At 41.0% G+C, this 16,891-nt stretch overlaps 3 protein-coding genes across 3 annotated transcripts; all 3 read right to left on the bottom strand.

The window, feature by feature from the left end:
- Positions 1-491: 491 nt before the first annotated feature.
- On the bottom strand, positions 492-3,746 carry LOC125888563 (extracellular calcium-sensing receptor-like). The gene is made up of 6 exons (XM_049575967.1): positions 3,541-3,746; positions 3,126-3,411; positions 2,149-2,973; positions 1,824-2,054; positions 1,538-1,661; positions 492-1,405 (listed from the first exon to the last, which is right to left on the bottom strand). The coding sequence occupies exons 1-6, from the start codon at positions 3,744-3,746 to the stop codon at positions 492-494; spliced, it is 2,586 nt and encodes an 861-aa protein (XP_049431924.1).
- Positions 3,747-4,930: 1,184 nt separating this feature from the next.
- Positions 4,931-10,018, bottom strand: LOC125889460 (extracellular calcium-sensing receptor-like). The gene is made up of 7 exons (XM_049577489.1): positions 10,009-10,018; positions 8,659-8,857; positions 8,282-8,570; positions 7,189-7,995; positions 6,873-7,100; positions 6,416-6,539; positions 4,931-5,841 (listed from the first exon to the last, which is right to left on the bottom strand). Exons 2-7 carry the CDS (start codon positions 8,793-8,795, stop codon positions 4,931-4,933), a joined length of 2,496 nt encoding a protein of 831 aa, XP_049433446.1. The 5' UTR covers positions 8,796-8,857; positions 10,009-10,018.
- Positions 10,019-13,272: 3,254 nt separating this feature from the next.
- On the bottom strand, positions 13,273-16,891 carry LOC125889461 (extracellular calcium-sensing receptor-like). The gene is made up of 6 exons (XM_049577490.1): positions 16,734-16,891; positions 16,361-16,649; positions 15,526-16,275; positions 14,592-14,819; positions 14,323-14,446; positions 13,273-14,180 (listed from the first exon to the last, which is right to left on the bottom strand). The coding sequence occupies exons 1-6, from the start codon at positions 16,820-16,822 to the stop codon at positions 13,273-13,275; spliced, it is 2,388 nt and encodes a 795-aa protein (XP_049433447.1). The 5' UTR covers positions 16,823-16,891.

Raw genomic sequence — 16,891 nt, forward strand, 5'->3', positions numbered from 1 at the left:
TTTGTTGATACATATTGTTTGAATGATGACAATTGTTATTTGTGATATCTTCATATTTTTTTCAAATATTGAATATTGAGGTTCATTCTTGATTTTGGCAACACATATATACAGTGATAAGAAATTAAAACACACGCTTGAAAAAAAACCTGACATATTAAAGGTTTTGTGTCAGGATAAACTTCAGAGATTAGGTCCAAAGTATACTGGAGCACACGGACTTGAGCTAACAAACTTTATCAAGTCATCTGAATTGTTAATATACTGACATCATAAGGGTATTTGTGATTTTTCATATGAACTAGAAAATCAGTTTTTCTATCTGTGAATTTACAGTGAGACCTGAAAGTTTGCATTTCCTCATAAATTACTATATTTTAAGTATATTAAATTAATCTATAAAATCATGTATGAACTGATTAAGGGCAGAAAATAAATAAATAAAAAAAAATATAAATAAATAAATCTACTGCTCTGATTTAACAAATAACTCAAAGGGTTCTTGGGGTCACTTTACCCATCAAATGTTTCTTTGTGTTGTTCTCAGGCTTTAATAAAATGATATAGCATTTGGGCAAAAAAATACAAAACAGCATTCCATAGCTTGAAGCCAGAATAGCAAATATCTCCACAGCCACTGTGAACTTCCCAGGAGAGCTGGCATATGCTGGAATAAAGGTGATCCATACTGCACAAAATATCAGCATGCTGAAGGTGATGAATTTAGCTTCATTGAAATTATCAGGGAGCTTTCTGGCCAAAAAAGCGAGCACAAAACATAACACAGCTAAGAGTCCTATGTATCCCAATACAGCCCAGAACCCAACAGGTGATCCCAGAGCACACTCAAGAATAATCTTCTCTTTATAGTGGTTCATATTTTTGAAGGGAAAGGGAGGGTTGATGGTCAGCCAGAGTATGCAAATTACAACCTGTGCGAGAGTGAAAGCCAGAACACTGAGCCTCTGCTGTGCAGGCCCAAACCATTTCATCACATTACTACCAGGAAGTGTTGCCCTGAAGGCCATTAACACCACTATAGTTTTCCCCAGAACACATGAGATACAGAGGACAAAGGTGATGCCAAATGCTGTGTGTCGCAGCATGCAGGACCACTCAGAGGGCCGGCCGATGAAGGTCAGAGAACACAGGAAACACAGAGTCAAGGAGAAGAGCAGCAGGAAGCTCAGCTCAGAGTTGTTGGCCCTGACAATAGGAGTCTGCCTGTAGTGGAAAAATATCAGGGCTATAGTCGTCGCCAGGCAGGCACCAAAGACAGAAAAGGTGACCAACAGTATACCCATCAATTCCCTGAAGGTGAGGAACTCAATAGCTTTCAGATCACAGTTATTCCTCTCTTTGTTGGACTTGTACTCGGGAAGGCATTTGTCACATTTCACAGCATCTGGAAGCATAAATATGTTTAGGCTGTAGAGTACACACATCTTCAGATAGACCAGTAAAGTGCTGGCAGTGATTTTGCCCAACAGAAACACGATGAGTGCTAGAGTAAAGGCGAGGAACCCTGCTGTCTCACTTGTACTGTTGCTGAACTCCCCGTCAGCACAGGTGATGCAATCAAAACAGCAGATAGGTTTGCCCTTGACAAAGGCCCGGCGGGTCCCTGGCAGACAGCTCTCACTGCATACAGACCTTGGCACCTGCATCACAGAGACAACATTAAAATTCAGGATAACTTCTGGATGACTCATAATCATGTTAGTATGGTAATGACTCACTTACTAACTGTTTATTGCTCACAATAAAAAGGAAGAATGTTGCGTTAAAAAAAAACAAACAAAGAGCTCATTACATTTACTTACTTTGAGATTCTCGCCTGCCCAGATGGCTCCCACACCTGGTTTCATCTCAAACTGCTGACCCTCAGGCTGGGAGGCATCATAGTAACCAATGGTCTCAAAGACTATGTAACCTGTCTCATCCATCTGCCAGTTTACGAGAGCATAACGTGCCACAGGGTCTCCCAACTCATCAAAGAACACATTTTCACCAATCTTGGTAGTGAAATTGACCTTTGTTAAGTAATGCAACACCTGCAAGATCACAATGATGTTGTTATTTAACTATGCACTTATTAACATTCACAGTAATTTTGATTTAGGCCCTGCATTTTGTTTTCATGTGTACCTGCCATGGTTGGACCTTTTCTCTATCAGCACAAGTATTGTTCTCAAAAGGCCCCTGTCCATCTTCACAAGTAAACAACATGTGTAATGCATGAGCGACAGCATATGTTGCCTTGTAAACATTATTCAGCAAACTGGCATCTGAAACATCTGTGAAGCGTGTGTTTGTGTCCCACAGTGACTCTTTCCCAGTGCAGGCTGCGACTGAACCCTGAGCTTCAGTCTCTGCTTGGGGAGTCAGGGTGCAGCCGAACACCATTTCCCACAACTCCACCAGTCCCTGGTTTCCCAGTGTGGTGGAGGGCCTGCTGTTAGCCAGGAACTCTTGCAGTCCGGGGATATGAGCATTTAGTGCTGCGAAGCCCACTGCCCCCTGGACCACAGCGTAGTTTACTTGAGAGGCAATATAGCGATAAGTGATCCAGCCCTCACTGCCCACCCACTGTAGGCCTGTAACATTCTGAGCATGAAGCTCCTTAATGAGTATGTCAAGGTCAGTGCCATCAGCAAATGCCACTATTACCTTAGAGGTGGATTTCTTTATAATGTCCACCACCTCTAAGAACCACTTCCTTGGATCAGTTCTGTAAATAGCCACGGAGTACTCAACACATACACCTTCTCCTTCTGCTGCTTCCAGGAAAGTGGCCATACCACCATTCCCATAGTCACTATTGGTTCTTATAGCCCCTACCCAGGTCCAGCCAAAGTGTTTCACAAGCTTTGCAAGGGCTTTGCTCTGGTAAATGTCATTAGGTATGGTTCTGAAGAAAGAGGGATAGTCTCTTCTGTTGCTAAGACATGCACAAGTGGCTGAATGACTGATCTGAAGGTAAAACAGAGTAACAGCTCATTTTTAGGTGTCTTCAGTGAATCACACATGAAATAAAACATTTTCACACATTACTTCATTTTCAACAGTATGAATTCGCCAGGCAGTTAATGCCTGCAGGGAGTGCACATGCTCCCAACACTCACCACAGGTATATGAAAGGGTCCCATGGTGCGTGCAATACCTATTGTAGAGGTGGATGTGGTTTCCCCTATGACAGCATGCACATTTGAGAGTTTGTTACAGCTGTCTTCCCCACTCTCATACCTATTCATCAGGTTTAGCGATGCCCTGATGGACAAAGGGATACTCGGGCAGGAGTCAAAGATCCTGTAACCCAGTGTAACTCCTGGCAGCAGCTCTGAGCTGTTGTTGATCTCCCCTATGGCAAAAATCATAGTGTATGCATACTGAAGCTCTCCTGGATCCAGTCTGAAAAAAGGAGAGTGACCAAATGTGAAAAGTAAAACATGTGAAACACACAAAAATGTACACGTAAAACACAAATAAACACACACGGTAATACGATTTACAGTGACATTTTTCCCATCCCTCTCTTACCCTTCACACTGGATCGTTCCTGGGTTGACCTGGAGAGCTGGATTGACACTGACTGGGTTCTGATGGAAGGAGAAAATGCCTCCAATGTTGATGTCTCCCTCCTTAGAAAACTGGGACAGTTCTTTTGTCCCATAAGTTTGACACTCAGGCTTCCCTTCTCTGACAGCCAGAAGGGAAAGAAGTAGCAGATCTGCTATCAGCAGCATAGTTGCTCACCTCGATATTTACCACCCGAGGCCCAAAGGTAAAAACTCTGAGCATTTTATAGGGTTTTTCTTCTAACTATCACAAAGCCACAGGGGCCTGGGTAAAACCTATGCGAATATTGTGTGTCTGTCCACCAATGACAGCACCTGTGATGTGACTGACAGATGGATTGGCCTATAAGAGGGCCTGCTACTTTTGTATGTCATCTTTGTTTTTAGCATAACCAATTCCTTCCAGTAATAATGTCCCAAATCTTTGCTCTTCGGTATATCTGAGCTGTTGTTATGGATTGAATATTCTACTTTAATTTAAAGCTTAATAATGAAAAAAGGCATCTTTTGACTCTGGGCCAACGTATATTCCCACCTAAAGTAGGCAAAACTATCCCACTCCTCCAAAGAAGCTAAAACCTAAAGAGCTTAATGTTATTTTGCGCTTCAAATTTGTCACAGAGAAATCATTCTGCTGAAAATATCCAAAGTCAAACAATATTTTAAATGGACAGATGTTGATTTTTGCATGCATGTGTGTTTCCCTTTAAATGTAGTGTATTGTAAATAGAATGCAATGTATTATCTTAACTTGTAATTTCAAGGCATTTGATATAAAGGTCCAGTGTGTAGGAATTAGTGGCATCAAATGGTGAGGTTGCAGAACTAAAACTCTTCTCGTGTGCCAAACATGTAGGAGAACTACGATGGCCGACATGGAAACATGAATGGCCTTATCTAGAGCTAGTGTCTGGTTTGTCCGCTCTGGGCTACTGTCGAATAACATGGCAGAACTTAGTGGAAAAGGACCTGCTCCGTAGGTTAATATCAACGGCTATTTCTAAGGTAATAAAAAAACAACAATTCTTAAGGCAATTATAAACAAATTAAAATATAGTAATGAATATTATATAATCCAAGAGATGCCCCTAAATCCTACACCCTGGACCTTTAATACACCTGAGGAGATTCAATATATAATGCAGCTTCAGGGAATGCCATGCACTGAAATTATATTTGCAATTATGGCCAGTCCCTTTGGCAATAACTGGATGCACTGATTCTATTTAGCAAATAACTACATATGAACAAGCAAGTACTCTGCATATTGCGCAATGTCAAAGGGGGCAGAAAAAACGGTCTTGGATGATTCTCTGTTCAGATATTTTAGTGTTACTATTCTGCATACTAATTTATAGTGACTTTGACTGGCTTCTCCCCATCATGTCCTTTTTTGTATTTTGCTCTGGTTTCAACAGTAAAATATAACATTTTGGAGCAAATATACAAAAGAGCAACCCAAAGCTAGAGGCCAGAATAGCAAATATCTCCACAGCTACAGTGAACTTCCCAGGAGAGCTGACATATGCTGGAATAAAAGTGAGCCAGACTGCACAAAATATCAGCATGCTGAAGGTAATGAACTTAGCTTCGTTGAAATTATCAGGCAGCTTTCGAGCCAGGAAAGCAAGGACAAAGCAAAGCACAGCCAGGAGTCCTATATACCCCAGCACAGCCCAGAATCCTACAGGTGAACCTAAATCACACTCCAGAATAATCCTTTCAGTGGCATGAGCTGTGTTTTTGTAAGGGAATGGCGGGGCAAGAGTTAACCACAGCACACAAACTAACACCTGCAGAAAGGTACAGCTGAAAACACTTGTTCTCTGAAGCGGAACAGAACACTGAGGAACTGTGTTTGCTGGCCTTTTAGCCTTAAAGGCCATCACCACTGCTATGGTTTTAGCTAAGATACAAGAAATGCACAGGGCAAATGTGATGCCAAATGCTGTGTGTCGCAGCATGCAGGACCACTCAGAGGGCCGGCAGATGAAGGTCAGAGAACACAGGAAACACAGACTCAAGGAGAAGAGCAGCAGGAAGCTCAGCTCAGAGTTGCTGGCTTTGACAAGAGGTGTGTGACGAAACCGAAAAAAGACACCTGACACCACCAGCGTTAAACTTGCTCCAAACACTGAGAATGCAGTGAGGAGGGCACCCATGGTTTCTCCATAAGATAGGAACTCGATCACCTTTGGTACACACTGGCTGTGATCTTTATTCGACCAGTATTCCAGTGGACAACGTGAACACTCGGCAGAATCTGAAGGGAAAACACGAAACACTGTAATGTTTTAATGCTGTAAGCTGCAAGTTATGAGAACAGCGCACATATTATGTAAAATAACTGGCTTTATTTAACTCTTTCCCTGCCACTGACAAGATTTTCCATCATTTATGACCCAATGCTTCCCCGCCACTGACGAGATATTCCGTCAATCCTTGTTTTCACTGTTATAAGATAGGGGGTGCTGTTACACATCTTATGAAATAGAACAGTAGCGCCGTCTCCAAAAACACGGCAGTTTTTTTTATGAAAATGCACAAATTAAAGTGTTGATAAAAAAGTAATGGAGTAAGATAGAATAAAATGTTTTTTTGTGTTTAAAAAAGAGGGTCTCTTCTTTAGTTTCATGTATATACTGTTTACATATTCAGGGAACAAATTATTCTGTGGGTCTTGAAAGATGGCTGAATGTGATCAAAAATGCTGGAGGTGGCCGGCTACTCAAAATAATACTCTGGCGGGGAAAGTGTTGAAATACTGGAAAGCATTGATTAATTCATTGATTTTGTTGAAATATTACATAATACAATACATGTAGAAGCTTACTCACTGCTGGAGTTGCTGATCTCTCCAGCAGCACAGGCGATGCATGAGAAACAGCAGATGGGTTTGCCTTTAATCACAGCCTGACGGAAACCTGGCAGACAACGCTCACTGCAGATAGACTGTGGCCTCTGTAGCAACACACAACCCATAGTTTATTGCTCCTGTAATCCAAATACTTATTCAATTTGGTTTATTTAATCATCATTGGAAGCTTTTATGGGTCTCTTAAATACACATCAATCTGCAGAAGTAAAACTCCTCGCACTTGGCATGATCTGCAAAATATGGACTACATACTGTAAATTATGTATTATGTTAATTTGAATTTTTAAAACTTCTATATGACTTCCTGAACAATTCCGAATGGATCTCATTTTAATGATGGAAATGGCTGAGGGAACAGTTTTTACTTTATAAGTCAACCTCAACAATGAATTTTTCAAACTTAACACATTTGATACCTTTTGGGATTCGGCAGCCCATGTAATGTTTATTCTGTTCATGGTAAAGGGCTTTCCTGTTGGTAGTGAGGCATCGTAGCTCCCTACAGTCACAAACACAGTATCTCCTGCTCGATTTCTCTGCCAGTTCACCAGCTCATAAACTGCCGCAGGGTCTCCATTTTCATCAAAATACACCCTTTCTCCTGACTGAAGGGTGAAATTCACATCTTGGAGGTGTTTCACAACCTACCAACAGAAAACAGTGGTGAATAAGTTAAATAAAAGGGACTTATTATTCAGATTGTCTACATAATTCATGAAGGCAAACTTTTACCTGTTTTGGCTCTAAATCATCTTTCCAGATACAAGACTGATTCCACACTCCACCATTTTGCCCACATTTTAACATGCTATGCATGCTGTGTGCCACAGCATACACAGCCTTATACACATTGTTAGATATCCTTAGCTCTGACACATCTGTGAAAGGATTGTTGATGTCCTGTAGTCTCTCAGAGCCAGAACACTGCGTCTGACCAGGCAGACTGGATTGAAAACTGCACCCAAATGTAGCTTCCCAGAACTCTCTCAGCAGATCATTTTGGGGGTCTTGACTTGGGTTAACCCGCCAAAGAAACTCTTGAAGGCCTGTGATCTTTGTTTTTCTAATGGTGAAGCCCAGAGACCCTGTCAGGATTCCCGAGTACCTCTTAGAGGCCAAATGACCTGCTGTAATCCAGGACTCACTGCCCACCCACTGCAGCTCGGTCAAGTTCTGCTTCAGAGCTTCCTCAAGCAGGATGTCCATCTCGCCCTGGGCAAGGAAGGCAACTAGAACCCTTGCACTGCCACTCTGGATCACGCTTACCACCCTGGCAACATGCTCACTAGGGTCAGTTCTTGAGATGGCCTCTGAATACTCAATACAGACCCCCTCCTGGCTTGCAGCTGCGATAAATGTTGCCATGCCATTGTTACCATAATCATTGTCACTTCTGACTGCCCCAACCCATGTCCAGCCAAAATGCTTAACCAGTTTTGCCAGGGCTCTGCTCTGATAGTGGTCACTAGGGATGGTTCGGAAAAAGTAGGGGTACTCCTTTATGTTACTCAGACAAGCACAAGTAGCAAAGTGGCTGATCTAATAAAAAAGGAAACAAAATGAGGGAAACAAAGAACATGTATAACATTTAAGTATTAGGGTACAAAACAGCCAAAATGTTGTTTGGCTCAGCATCTGGCTTTGACTCAATCTGCTGAATCTGTCCAAACCAAGAAAACCCTAAACCTCACCTTAGCATAGCCATAATATTACCAGATTTAGTGTTTGTTGATGGTCACTTAACAGTAAGTTGATAATTGTACAGATCCAGATTATTATATTTTGTATAAAGGAAATCAGTCAAAATATGCTCACAAATATTTACCACTGGTATTTGGAAAATCCCTGATATTTGTAGCATCACAATGGTTGAGGAGGACTCAGAAGCTCCGATGATGGCATGAACAGATGACTGTCTTGAGCAGGATTTTCCCAAAGTCCTTTCCTGCCCGTTCATGAGACCCATCACTGCACGTGTTGAAGGCAGTGTTGAACCACAGCTATCAAATATCTTATAACCAACTGAAATATTAGGCAACAGAGAGCTGCTATTGTTGATCTCCTGGATGGCAAAAATCATTGTTTGAGCAAATCGAAATTCTCTGAAATTGATCCTGAAAGGAATAAGAACAGTTTTCACTGACAGTTTTCCGATTTCATATTGCTTTTCTGTCATTATGAAACCAACAAATGCGAAAGTACCTGGAACATATGAGAGGTTCTGGAGTATCTGTGAAGGAGAGTGGAGGATTTGATATTTGGCTATGGATAGAGAAAGCTCCACCAATAATGATGTCTCCTTCTTTAGATAACAGAGGAAACTCTGGGCTACCCAGCATCTCGCAGAGCACAGTGTCTTTCTCTGCTCCAGAGACTCCCACAGAAAGCACAAATAGTAACACTATATAGACAAAGTCAGACATCTGGTACAAACAGGCACACGCATGTACACACAAACCTATACTCTGTGATGAGTCCTTCTATCGCCGATCAAAACGTGTTTCTTCGTTCACAGGCAGGGCTTTATACCTCAGCAGATGATGATGCTTGAGGTCCTCTTATTGAATTACTGAATAATGATGTCATATCGCTTTGCTCTACATTTGAGATGATATATTCTGTTTTCAAGTCCATCATGTCATTATTACTGTAGTTGTGAATAAAATTTTATGTAGATGCAATAAGGGGAAATAAACAGCATTTAAACATACTTTAGTTGCAAACTGAGGATAACACAAAGTTTTGATAAAAGCTGGAGTTATTTTTATTTGCAGCAATAAAATCAAATCTACGTTAAGGAAAAGGGGAAAATAGAAAAGGGAAAGCTGGAAATCAGTCTCAATAATCAGGAAAAGATTCTGAGAAACACTATAAAATAATTGTTCAATTTCATTTATATAGCCTAACTAGTCCATACCCATTGTTAGCTTTATCACCTTCCACCTATGCCAATCCTCAATGCCTATGTGCAGTTTCACATAAACTGACCACATCAGTGAGTAGAAAAATGTGGGACAGACAGAATGACTGACTGACAGAATGACACACTGACAGTTTCCGTGATTATGTACAGCATACCATACCATGACTTAGTCATACCAAAAATTAGAAAAACACTAGATACGAAATTAGCTCTCTAGCGCCCCCATTTTGTTTGATGGGGTCAATAATGGAGGGGTCCCCTCAGATTATGTGTGGTCATATGCCTACAAAGTTGCGTGGTGATCGGTGAAACCCTTGAGATGTTATACACCTTTATGTGATGAGCCACGCCCTCCGCAATATTCATTGCCTTATAGAAGCTCAGTTTTAGTAAGTTTTCCAACTTGTGCCAAGAGGGAACTTTAGATATTGGTCCCTAGGTTATGTTCACCGAGTTTCATGCAGATCGGTCAAACTTTTGTCAAAGTTTGCCATTTCAATCGGTTGCTATAGCGCCCCCCTTCTGCCAATTGATGTAATATTGCTTCATTCGCATCCTCCCATGACCCTCTACCACTGTGCCAAATTTCACATGGATTGACCAAGTCAGTGAGGAGAAAAACGTGGAACAGACACACAGACAGAGTTCTTACAGTAAGATAAGATGTCACAAATCACAATTTGCTTAGTGGGTCCTTACAACATACAATACTCTCTATCTTGGATCCTCACAATTATTACTTATATTTTTTTGAATACCTTTATAGTTACTGGAGTTTGGGTCCTCTTTACAGGAACAGAGTTCACATTTTTATCATCCTCATCCCCAGTGGTTTCCAAACTTAACCAAGTGTTTTAGTTCCTTAACCCTAACTGTAATTTAACCATAATTCACTTTTATAACCACAGTGTTTCCTTTATCTTATCATAGTTCTGCAAATCTTGTATAAAGAGAAAGCATTAAAGACACTGGGACTGAACCTAATCTGGAGCTTAGCAGAATTGTCTAACACAGTGGTTCCTAATTTGCTCAGCCACGGGGTCCAGATTTCTTCTTAGTCATTAGTTCAAGGTCCACAGAGTTAAATACGTTCAGTGCCATACTTTTGTTTGGCCACATCATCAAGCTAGTTTGCTGTCTTTGTCAAGTACTGTAGTTGTCCGTTAGTCACTCAATCTACAGCAGAAAACAGCACTTAAAAATGACAGCTCGGTGCCAGAAACTTACTGTACTTCAAAAAAAGTGTGTTTTCTGGAAACTTGACAAGTTTGAGAGTCATTTGTGGTCCATTCAGAATGGACCCACGACCTGCTTTGGACAGCGACCCACCAGTTGGGAACCACTGGTTTAACACTGTCATTCTTGTTATTTGATAGAGTTGCATTTGTATGCTCAGTACACAGTACATGTGCTGTATATCAGCATCTAAAGGCACAACAGATTCTGAGTACACTTGGGGTCCATTTCACAAAGCAGGTTTAGTGAAAACTCAGAGTCTGTTAACCCTGAAATGAGGGAAACTCTGAGTTTTCCATTTCAAAAAGGGAGGTAACTCAAACCAGAGAAAGAGGGGTAACTCTAGCCTGTTTCAGAGAGAGAGGTAACTTAAGCTCTCGGTCAGTTACCATACTAACAGACTCTATGAACCTAACCTGGTCAGGACCAGGTTTTTCTCAATGAACCTCGAGTTTCTCTCTGTCTCCGCCCTCTTTCAGAGCCACACACTCCATTTGATTTCCTCATTCATTCAGTCAGCAGGCGAGTTTTGGCGTAGCCTAGTTCTGCCGTCTGTCATTTTAAAAAATCAGAGTCAGTATATTAGAAGTCCATTAGGCACAGTAGGTGGCGACTTTTTTCACTAACATGGCATATCCTTTTGATAACAATCCCGTGGATGAAGGTGCAGCATTACTGCGCAGAGAATTAAATATTCATTGGGAGATATCAGACCGCGCATAGATGTTTTAGCATTTCCACACAATTATCTTTTTGAGCTGTACCGTTTCACGTCACAGTCCATCGTCTACATACACAACCTAATCCGTCCTTACATTTGCAACATTACCAATCGTAGTCATGCTCTCACATCCCAGCAGATATTGTGTGTTGCGCTGCGTTTCTTTGCAAATGGAAGTTTTTTGTACAGTGTCGGAGATGCTGAGCACTTGAGTAAGGCAACTGTGTGCAGGGTGGTCAGAAAAGTGTGCTCGTTTTTCAAGTCTGTGTTAGTTTAAATAGGCTTAATTATTTAACAGAACATGATATAGATGAGAAGACGTTTATGTGTGTGAAAACAGCATTATGTTGGGGATAAAACAACTGCACAGTCAAACAGCCACTTAATATTTACTTTACAATATAAAACATGATCAAAATGAGGTACCCCCATGAGATTATGCCGAGTTCTTACCTGTCTGAACAATGTTTTTATATTTCTAAGCTGCTGCCAAGTGCCCTTCTCCCCCGCAGGATTGCACCTAAATGAAATAAATTAATAGGCTACCATTCAAGCAGTTTTCCCCTGTAATATTATTGTGATTGCAAAGGACTACATTTAAACTTACGCATTGACCCGAGCAGCAATGTTCTCCCACGCCATCTCCCTCTCTTTTGCAGCTGCAGCGGTGTTGCACTTCTTTTTGAAAACGTGTGCAAACTCGCCGTATGAGCGCATTAAGATTTCTAATTCTAATGGGGTGAAAAACGCTGTCCTCCTCTTCCCCGTTGCCATGGTGACTTGTCGAAACTTTTTATAGTTGTGGTGCATGTGCTTAACTCCAGGTGAAACTACTCTGAGTTGATTAAACTGATTCAAATCAGCTGTTCTGGAACCGGACACTCAGAGTTTCCTATCTCAGAGTAGATCAACTCAGAGTTCAGGATTAGACTCAGAGTTTGTTGAACCTGCTTTGTGAAACGGACCCCTGAATCTAATTAAGTACTCCTAAGGCTTCCTAAAATACAGTTTAGACTACTGTGACCTATATCAAGTACAGAGGATACATCTGTGATTTCAGTAAGAACAACTAAACATTTCTCTCTATCCAACCATTATTATTATTATTAGTAGTAGTAGTAGTAGTAGTAGTATTCATTTATTTATTTTGTTGGGTTTTTTTATTATTCTTTCTTTCCTGGCATGCATCTAACATCTAACATCTAACATTACAGCCTTAATTCTTGCCCAACTATGTTGAAATGAAACCTTGAAAATATGCTAAGTTTTATGATATATCTTATGCTTGCTTTTGACCTTTGACCTTTGATTGCTGGTTCAATCCACAGAGCACTGATATACCCTTCAAACTTGCCACTGTGGATCTGTGCATTGGCAAGATTCAAGGTGTGAATGTTTGTAACTGGTTAAGTGTGAACAGGGCATTCCAGAAAAAGAGAACCTGGCTTGCAGAGAACAGTCCTGAATAAACTAAAGTTAAGATCCTTGTATTTCATTAGTTCTCAGTTATTGGTATTATACTATTTTATCTGGGGGAGCTAAAGACAGAACAGTCTGTGTGGGAGAGCTTAGTGTCAAGTTCAGGTTCCTGTAAAGTATTTTTGTAATGACAAAGCCCTTTCACCGACATGCTTTTGTAATAGGCCTTTATGTGCATATAATGGTTGTGTGACATCAGTGTTCAAGGAAAAGTCATGCACAATGAGTGTCCACTGTGCAGGCCCTCACTGTGCTAATTCAAATGAAGAGACAGAAGATAATGAATAGTTTTTTTATTAATGAAATACATATTTTTTACATAAGTGCTTTTAAACTGTCTGGATAGCTGGAAATGTAGAATTCACTACAAGTTCAAGTGCTTATCTATCTATCCATCTATCTATCTATGAAATAATTAAAGGAAATGATAGTCTTTGGTTTTGTTGTATATCTAGATTTAATCGGATCCTGTTTTTCCCATTAGATATTTCTTTGTATTTAGTTCAGGTTTGAGAACAATAATAAAACACTTTGGAGCAAATATACAGAGAAGAAGGCCATAACTGGAGACTAAAATGGCAAATATCTCTACAGCTACAGTGAACTTCCCAGGGGAGCTGGCATATGCTGGAATAAAGGTGATCCAGACTGCACAGAATATCAGCATGCTGAAAGTGATGAATTTAGCTTCATTGAAATTATCAGGTAACTTTCTGGCCAAAAAGGCAAGTACAAAACATAACACAGCTAAGAGTCCTATGTATCCCAATACAGCCCAGAACCCAACGGGAGATCCCAGGGCACACTCAAGAATAATCTTTTCTTTATAGTGGTTCATATTTTTGAAGGGAAAGGGAGGGTTGATGGTCAGCCAGAGTATGCAAATTAAAATCTGAATTGAAGTGAAGCCCAAAACACTAAGCCTCTGCTGTGCAGGCCCAAACCATTTCATCACATTACTACCAGGAAGTGTTGCCCTGAAGGCCATTAACACCACTATAGTTTTCCCCAGAACACATGAGATACAGAGGACAAAGGTGATGCCAAATGCTGTGTGTCGCAGCATGCAGGACCACTCAGAGGGCCGGCCGATGAAGGTCAGAGAACACAGGAAACACAGAGTCAAGGAGAAGAGCAGCAGGAAGCTCAGCTCAGAGTTGTTGGCCTTCACCAATGGAGTATCCTTATTGATCAAGAATAGAGCAGCCACAGTTAAAGTAAGGAGCACACCAAACAAAGTGAAAAATACAAGTATTATGCCCATAACCTCAGTGAAGAAGAGGAACTCGACATTTTTCAGTATACATGCATCTCTGTTTTGATTGGACCAATACTCTTCAGGACACTTTTTGCAGTCATTAGAATCTGTAATAGAAATATTGTCACTTTTATTGTTATTCATTCAGTTACATCCTTAAGACGCTAATAAGAGACCGAACTATAGCAAACTTGAACATGACACACAGAGTGTGGCAAGCAAACAAAGTCAGGTCTGTTGCACATATACCTGTACTGTTGCTGATTTCTCCCTCTGCACATGGTAAACAGTCATAGCAGCAGACTGGCTTTCCTTTCTGATGGACTTTATAAGTTCCTGGAGGACATCTGTCACTGCACACTGACACAGGAACCTTTAAATCAAAAGAAAAAAGACAGATATTAAGTTTTATTTATTTATCTATTTCAAACCATTCATAATGAAATAATGTAAAAAAACAACATGTTTAACTTTTGCATCATATAAATGTCAATATAATTATCAATTATGATATTTGCCTCTGTCTTCCCTCCAGGCCACATTATGGCTTCAGTCTTGAGTACAAACTTCTGTCCAGGAGGTAGGGAGGCATCATAATAGCCGACGGGTTTAAACTGGATTGAGTTATCTGATCCACGCTGCCAGTTCACCACCTCATACCGAGCCACAGCTGCTCCGGTGCTGTCAAACCACACCTGGTCCCCGTTCTTAATGGTAAAATTTACCTGCTTCAAAGACTCCACTACCTAAGAAGCAGTAAGACGACATGTTAATTTATAAATGAACACAGCTAAGAAACAACCAAACAAACAAACAAACAAACAAACAAACAACTTAGTAATCAGTTTGGTGACACTATCTATGAAGGCCATGCCTTTAATTCATTATCCGCACAATTATAAGACATCATAATATATTTATAAGGGTCACTTTCATATGGAGGTATCAAACCCTATAAATGCTGAACTTATAATACATTATGTCCACCACTTGTAGTACTTAATAATCCTTGTTATAAGTTGCCATGCATGATTATAAACATTTATAGAGTTTTATAAGGGCGTATTTAATTTTAATTTTATATAGTTTATTAATCCAAAATTCAATCTTTTCACTCCGCTGTCACATATACACAGGCCTGAAATACACACACATGCAGAACCTATACATGCATTAAATGGAAAGATGTCAGAGTAAGTGTGCTGCCCATGACAGGCGCCCCGAGCGGTTGGGGGTTCGGTGACTCGCTCAAGGGCACCTCAGCAGTGCCCAGGAGGTGAACTGGCACCTCTCCAGCTACCAGTCAACGCTCCATATTTGCACTTAAATTGGCGACCGTCCGGTTCCCAAGCCAAGCCCCTATGGACTGAGCTACTGCTATATATTATATACTGTATATATGTATTATAGATATGACTGTAATAGAGAGCGTTCCCATCAGTTCTTTTTTACCTTCTGGGGAGTAACCTTTACAGTCTTATCACAACCCTTGGAGCATTTTAAGATGCTGTGCAGAGAATGGGCCACAGCATAGATGGCTTTGTAGATGTTACTGGAGTATCTCAGCTCTGCCACATCATCGTAATAATCTTTAAAGTCAATTAGATCCTGGTTTTCTTTGCATTGTGCTGTTTCTGTTATAGTGTCCTTGTTTGCCTCTGTGCACTTAAATTCTGTCTCCCAGAAATCTTTGATTAAAAAGTCATCCATGCCACTGATATCTGCCTTCTGCACAGCAAAACCCAGTGAACCTCCCAGCACAGTAAAGCTGGTGGGAGTCACAAGGCTGTCAGCAGTGATCCAGGCCTCCACACCAATAAACTGCAGGCCTGTGATGTTGTGCAGACTCAACTGCTCTAGAAGGTTGTTCATCTCTACATGGGCCAGAAAACCAACAATGACCTGGGCAGTGCTCTTTTGGATCACTTCAACGACTTTCATGAGTTTTTCTGGGTCTGCCCTGTGAAACTTCTCTGTATACTCCACACACACTCCTTCCTCCTGGGCTGCAGCTAGAAAGATGGCCATGCCGTTGTTGCCATAGTCACTGTCGCTGTTGACTGCCCCGACCCAGGTCCAGCCAAAGTGCTTGACCAGCTGGGCAAGGGCTCGGCTTTGGTAGAGGTCGCTGGCAATGGTTCGAAAGAAAGAGGGATACTCTTTCCTGTTGCTCAGACACTCACAAGTAGCTGAATGACTTATCTGAGAATACACAAATAATACAGACAAATAATAAGGACAGTTTGGATGTAACATACACATATACAAACATTGATATTGCTCTTACCACTGGTATTTTGAATGGTCCTGTAGTGCGTGTCAGCACAATGGTTGATGAGGATTCTGACTCCCCAATAATAGCATGAACAGCTGATTGACCAGAGCAGCTCTTTCCCACAGTCCACTCATCACCATTCATTAAGGCCATTACTGCACGTATTGAGGACAATGTTGAGCCACAGTTGTCATAAATACGGTATCCAATCGAAACATTGGGAAGAGGAAATTCGCTTTTGTTTATTTCTTGAATTGTAAAGATCATGGTCTGGGCAAATCGAAACTCCCTGAGATTGACACTGAGACAAAAAGAGCAAAATACAAACTTGTATTCACTTTGACAGACCTCATCCAGAAGTGTTATTATTCAAAGCTCAAATTACCTGGAACATGTGAGACGTGTTGGTTTCTCTGTAGAGGAAAGTGGAGGTTGCGTGATTTTGCTGTGGATGGAAAAGGCTCCACCGATCATGACATCTCCCTCTTTAGACAGCAGAGGGAACTCTGGATCCCCCAGAATCTGACAGAAAGGAGCTTCTTC

The sequence above is a fragment of the Epinephelus fuscoguttatus genome, linkage group LG5 (genome assembly GCF_011397635.1).
Source record: "Epinephelus fuscoguttatus linkage group LG5, E.fuscoguttatus.final_Chr_v1".
Taxonomy (NCBI): Eukaryota; Metazoa; Chordata; class Actinopteri; order Perciformes; family Serranidae; genus Epinephelus; species Epinephelus fuscoguttatus.

Bases quoted from the DNA above. Each gene is read 5' to 3' on its own strand.
- LOC125888563 (XM_049575967.1), bottom strand. From the start codon at position 3,746: ATGCTGCTGATAGCAGATCTGCTACTTCTTTCCCTTCTGGCTGTCAGA. The intron at 3,412-3,540 runs GTAAGAGAGGGA...TCCTTTTTTCAG, and splicing joins GGAACGATCCAGTGTGAAGG to ACTGGATCCAGGAGAGCTTC. The intron at 2,974-3,125 runs GTGAGTGTTGGG...TTTTACCTTCAG, and splicing joins GACCCTTTCATATACCTGTG to ATCAGTCATTCAGCCACTTG.
- LOC125889460 (XM_049577489.1), bottom strand. From the start codon at position 8,795: ATGCTGGGTAGCCCAGAGTTTCCTCTGTTATCTAAAGAAGGAGACATC. The intron at 7,101-7,188 runs GTAAAAGTTTGC...TTCTGTTGGTAG, and splicing joins ATGATTTAGAGCCAAAACAG to GTTGTGAAACACCTCCAAGA. The intron at 5,842-6,415 runs GTGAGTAAGCTT...TTTTCCCTTCAG, and splicing joins AGAGATCAGCAACTCCAGCA to ATTCTGCCGAGTGTTCACGT.
- LOC125889461 (XM_049577490.1), bottom strand. From the start codon at position 16,822: ATGATCGGTGGAGCCTTTTCCATCCACAGCAAAATCACGCAACCTCCA. The intron at 16,276-16,360 runs GTAAGAGCAATA...GTGTATTCTCAG, and splicing joins GACCATTCAAAATACCAGTG to ATAAGTCATTCAGCTACTTG. The intron at 14,820-15,525 runs GTAAAAAAGAAC...ACTGCTTCTTAG, and splicing joins TAAAGGTTACTCCCCAGAAG to GTAGTGGAGTCTTTGAAGCA.